This window comes from Lactuca sativa, unplaced genomic scaffold (genome assembly GCF_002870075.4).
Source record: "Lactuca sativa cultivar Salinas unplaced genomic scaffold, Lsat_Salinas_v11 Lsat_1_v11_unplaced_35, whole genome shotgun sequence".
Lineage (NCBI taxonomy): Eukaryota > Viridiplantae > Streptophyta > Magnoliopsida > Asterales > Asteraceae > Lactuca > Lactuca sativa.
This window is the reverse complement of record NW_026440225.1, coordinates 15,534-21,420: the sequence shown is the minus strand read 5'-3', so window position 1 is coordinate 21,420 and position 5,887 is coordinate 15,534. Positions and strand designations below refer to the sequence as shown.

General features: G+C 32.8%; 1 protein-coding gene across 1 annotated transcript; it reads left to right on the top strand.

Annotated features, from left to right (window-relative positions):
* The first annotated feature begins 1,095 nt into the window (after positions 1-1,095).
* Positions 1,096-5,112, top strand: LOC111898530 (serine carboxypeptidase-like 51). Its single transcript, XM_023894436.2, has 13 exons — positions 1,096-1,234; positions 1,312-1,406; positions 1,868-1,975; positions 2,071-2,311; positions 2,747-2,790; positions 2,881-2,948; positions 3,033-3,138; positions 3,224-3,405; positions 3,474-3,543; positions 3,702-3,752; positions 3,846-3,898; positions 4,005-4,140; positions 4,813-5,112. Exons 1-13 carry the CDS (start codon positions 1,096-1,098, stop codon positions 4,879-4,881), a joined length of 1,362 nt encoding a protein of 453 aa, XP_023750204.1. The 3' UTR covers positions 4,882-5,112.
* Positions 5,113-5,887: the final 775 nt, after the last annotated feature.

Here is a 5,887-nt window from a genome sequence, read left to right as displayed (position 1 = left end):
TTCACATCGATAAACAACTTCATACCTTAATTTGGAATTTTGGTGAAAAATCGATTAATAAGCACCCTGTATAAACCATGAACACCCTCTTCTTAAACAATTCTCATTCCTTGTGTCTTTTGTTTAGGAATATAGAAAAATTAAGATTATTATACTAATTTGACTTTTCAATAATCTAGTCAAAGATTAGTAACAAGCAACAGCAATAGAGTGATCATATACTAACCTCTCTATGGCGATTCAATACTTGCATAAATAACTTTTTCTTATAAATTAAAATCAAAGTATGAAATGTTTTCTAGTTTCAGACCAATTAAACTTTGATAATACATGTCATTTAATTTCATATTTGCATAGAAAACGTGGTGGGGATCCTTTTTCTCAAAAATCCAACGTTGTGAGGATCATTTAATTCAATTTGTCCAGAAAAACGGGTGTTACAATATTGATGGACTTTCTGTCAGTAATGTGTGTCATCGGTAATCTTTGGTAAAGTCAATGTCGGTCAAAGAGGGGCCCGTCGATAATCGGAAGGAAACCCGTCTGTATAGGTGTCCATCGGTAATTTATCGACGGAAAAAGATTGTCGGTGTTCCGTAGAGATTCCGTCGGCATACTTTACCCACAAGCCAAAACGAGACCACCATTTTTCGTCGGCAATCCATCGGTGTCGGCCTTTTCCGACGGAATACGGACAGATAATGGCATCGCTATTTCCCGATTCTCTAGTAGTGTAGTTTCTTCATTATATTATTCCAACTAGATAATGTTTACAGTTGATTGTTCATTTGAATATTTTATTTTCGTATCCTACAAATGCATGAGTTCCGATTAATTAATAATAATTTATGCAGGAATTTTTGTTGAAATATTCCTAAAATACGTTCAAACAATATGTATTGCACCAAAAAGTTTCAAAATTTTAATCATTTATGAGGATTATAACAGTTCATTTCTTGTGTTAATCATCCAATTAGTTTGTTCTGTTTTTTGCTTTAAGCCGTAAACAAAGAGGAGAATCTTCTTGTGTTATGTTTTCATCCTATTTATAACATATATACTTCTTTTGAACTTTATTTCATATTCAAGATGAAGATGGTCTCCATGAAAAATCCTTGTGTTCTTGTTTTTCTATGTCATTTAGCTTTCATTTCTTCGGTTACTTCAACAGGGAATTGTTCGTCAGGAACCATTGATGGTTCCGAAACATGGGGATACGTTGAAGTTCGCCCAGGTATGTGTTTAGCTTTACTTGGTTAAATTTATTGCTAGCAAGAACTCATGTTTCAGTTTTTGTTGTTTTTGTTTTAGGTGCGCATATGTTTTGGTGGCTGTATAAAAGTCCTAATAAACCCAAACAACCAACCAAACCATGGCCAACCATTCTCTGGCTCCATGGAATCCCGGTAAGTATCCATACATTATTGAGGTTTTTCGGCCCATGATGACAATAGCTTTGCACTAACCGCTAATATTGCCAAAAAAAAAGTACTAGTAGTAGTTTGATTTACTGGGTACCAACACCAGTACTGGTTTTTCATATCGGTTCTCTTGCTAACATATCAAAATGAGGTATTGTTTTAACGTTTTCCTATTTAATGAATCAAATGAGACATGACTGAACCTTAGCTAGCTAGCTAGTAAGTTATATATATGATACTTCCTCTTGACTTAATTGAAAAAGAACGACTTATATATATATAATACACAAGGTCGATGAATTAAGGCTTTAATTCCCCCTGCACTAAATCCTAATCATTTTCACAAATATTTGTTAATTAGACATCATTTATCCCGCAACATGTTCTATATATGATGACCACCTAATAGTTTAATCAAGGCTAGCTAAATGTGTTTACCGTATCAGGATGAGTCCGCAGCTGGCAACGGAAATTTTGGAGCAATCGGGCCCTTGGATGTTGACTTGAAGTCAAGAAACTCGACATGGCTTCAGAAGGCTGATCTCTTATTTGTGGTATGATTAATTCAAGCTTTAATTTGCTTTCATTGTATTTGAAGAGACAGGATAGTTAATCTGATTAAGTCATGCCCTTACTTTTGTGATTCTAGGATAGCCCGGTTGGGACCGGGTATAGTTATGTGGAAGATGGGAGCTTGTTTGTTAATACCGACTTAGAAGCAGCAACAGATGTAATCACATTGTTGAAGGAGATCTACAACGGAAATAAGACCATTGAATCGCGTTCACTATACATTTTTGCAGAATCCTATGGAGGTAAATCTGCTGTCCCCACTGCACTTGCCATTCTACAAGCCATCAAAAATGGAGAACTCAATCTTCAACTTGAAGGTACGTACTATATTAATTAATTTTTGCAAATAATCTCATTCTTCTTGTTGTCCTTTTGAATAACTGTATTTGGTCACTACAAGATGTCAACAACAGCTGCACAAACGATTTCCAATAGCTACAACGTACCCAATAGTTCTGGAAACTGATCAAGGTCTAGGATGTTGTAGCTAAATCCTTAGGGCTTTATATACCAAACTATCCATCGTTTTTTGTGAGATTGACAAAAACAAAACATGTCTAAATTATAACAATAGCGTTTCTTCAAACAAAAATTGAAAAGTTAAATATTAAACTCTATCATATGAAAAACTTATTTTGTTAAAAATTGTTTATTAGTAGTATAATTTTCAAGTCTTTCTTTTTTTTGTGTAATAAAAGGTCGTGTACGATGATTTGAAAAGTCAATTATAGAAACCTTATTGTTCGATATAGGTGTTGCACTGGGCGATAGTTGGATCTCTGCAGAAGATTATGTGGTAACTCATCACGCTCATTTTTGTTCCGAATAATCGATTAATTGTCAACATTGAAATGTTTTTAACAACATAATCGACCGAATTTTGCAGCTTTCATGGGGTCCATTACTTAAAGACGTCTCGAGGATTGACGATGTTGCTTTGAACCGATCTAATAGGTTCAAATTAATATTTTAAGCGACTAATCTTGAAAAGCGTCGCAAAAACTTACTAAATTACATATATAATGCTTTTGTTTGCAGCATCGCCTTAAAGATTCAGCAGCATATAGCAGATGGACAGTACGAAGAAGCCGCATATTCATGGTTCGATCTCATGAAAGACATTTATGAAAGTAGCAATAATGTGGTAAGATGGTGATCTAATTAATATCGTTTAAAAAGTGTTTTTCTCAACGCATGCATTTGATTAAGCCAAATTTTGGTTTTTATAGGATTTCTTCAACTTTATGTTGGACGATGGATACACTGATCAGACCTCTTTGAAGACAAAAGCATCGAGAATATTGGGAAAGAAATCTTATGACATGGTCTCAGAAGCCAATGCAACTGACCTTTATTCCGTAATGAATAATCAGATCAGACAGAAGCTCAAGATTATTCCCTCTGACCTAGAGTAAGCTCTTTTGTATGTTTTTTATTAGTTATAGATATCATATTAATGATTAGCGGAATCTTATTTAGATGGGGAGAGCAAGATGTTTATGCGTATTTTTCCATGGTATACGAGTACATGAGACCCAGAATCGCAGAGGTGTAGCTTTTAACCTATATATTCAACATTTAGCAATCCCTGTTTTAGCCATGAACTCATGATCAGCCTCCATGGCTCATCTGTTTGTGATATTAACAAATTTTGTCTTTGTCCTTTATGCTCAAACTGCTTATCGATCAATATTTTAATTTCTACAGGTTGATGAGCTTTTGTTGACGGGTGTAAATGTGACTGTATTCAATGGTCAGGTGAGAAAATCTTGCCAAGTGACAATTAGAATCAACTACTTAATTAGTAGATGCAAAGAATCACATGTTGTGCAACTTTTAATTTTGTGACAGCTTGATCTAGTATGTGCAACAAAAGGGACAGAAGCATGGATCAAAAAACTAAAGTAATGGACTATATATATATACCCTTTTTCCTGTGTTTTAATTGTATGGGATGTAAATATTATTAGACTATAGGTTGCTAATATGTTGGTTCGTTTTATTGTTCAGGTGGGATGGTTTGTCGGAATACATGAACCTGAATAGGACTCCATTGTACTGCGGTGAAGATAAGAGCACCACCAAAGGTTTCTACAAGTCATATCAGAACTTTGCATTCTATTGGATTCTTGGGGCTGGACATTATGTAAGTATTTGTCTTCAGCTTTTCATGTCACTCGAACCCAAAAAGCCCAGTCCAGTCAAAAAATCAATAGGCCAGACCGTTTGCTCAGTCTGGTTTAATGAATTCTTCATTCTAATAAAAAATTATTAATTATACTGTATTACTAACAAAATATAAATAAAAAATGAATAGATTTACCAAAATACCACTTTAATTAGTTTATATACATTATAATCGAGGTTCAAAATGGTGTAAGTACTCACATGACAATAACCTCAAATCTCAAAACCATGTCAAGCCTTAGTAAACCATTGTGTTTTTCATGCTGTAAAATTTTATTTATATTAAAAAAATCATATAGTTATAGAATTATATCATATATATCATATTTTTAGAATGGTTAAAACAACACTTAACATGAAAAGTAAACAAAAAATAATCCAACCGATAATTAAGGGTTAAATTTCGCAAAATATTGCTCGATCTAATCATGTCCTTAAAGACGTGATGTAGTTCAAACCGACACGTATGTATGATATAATGCTTCAGTTGGACAGTCCTGTAAAAACATGGAAAGCCCCGTCTAATTGTGAAACTATAATGTTAATGACTCCTTAGACTAGAGATTTTCACAGCTTGTAATTTTATTTCCAACACATGCATATATTGTTACTAATCTATTTTTTTGGCCAGGTTCCGGTGGATCAACCTCTAATTTCTCTAGAAATGGTGGATGGTATCGTGAATACACCTAAGTTGTAAACGTTGATTGTCTATCCATGGCGGGGAGATTGCGTTCTTGGATTGAACGAAACTGAATAATAAAAATCATGCAATTGAATGTAATAAGTGAACTTATAAAATACAATATGTTTTTACCAATTAGGTTATTAATAATCAAATAAAAAATTTAGCCGGTGATTGGAAATTTTTGAATCTATACGAAATCATGAAATAATTCAAGTAAAATGAAAACGAAATATATCATGAAATCAAAGTAAAAAATTTTCAAATTTGTTTAAAAGGAGTAATAAATAATATATAATTTTATCTTTTTCATGCTAGCATAATATTGGCAATAAGAGATAGAGTTTTCGTGATGAGACATTTCTTAGTGTAAGATCATAGTTGTTTTGTTTTAAACTATATATATAAAAACAAAGAAAAGGCATTTGAACCCGTAATGCATCAATAATCAAAAGTATAATTGATTTGTTTTAAACTATATATATAAAAACACTCAACTACGAAATACATATCTAAACATCATTTTTTGGGAATGCTAAATTTTATAAAACTAGTGAGGACCTACAAAAAAACAAATCAAATTCGGGGGGAAAAAATTAAAACTATCACTAGGAACTATTATAGTTTAAATTTTTGGATCTTCTGAACAAACCGATTAAAAGAGATAAAATAATACTATCAAAAATCCTGTGATTATAGTACTTGCGAGAACCAAAAACCAATTCATTTAAGAAACCTACATCTCTAGAAATCGATAGTGATCAGAAATTGAAGTTTTTATTTGCTTAACTCCCAAGCACAAAAACGTGTAAATGATTATATAGGGATACAAGATATTATAAACATGGTAAACACATAGGATAAATAAAAGGATAAGCTAAAATGAATGAAAGATAAAGATATAAAAGATATATTAATATGATACTGTTTCTAATACTCCCCCTCAAGATGGATCATGGAGATTCGTAATGTCCATCTTGCCAAGAAGGAACTGAAATCAGGGTGTGCCAAAAGCTTTTGT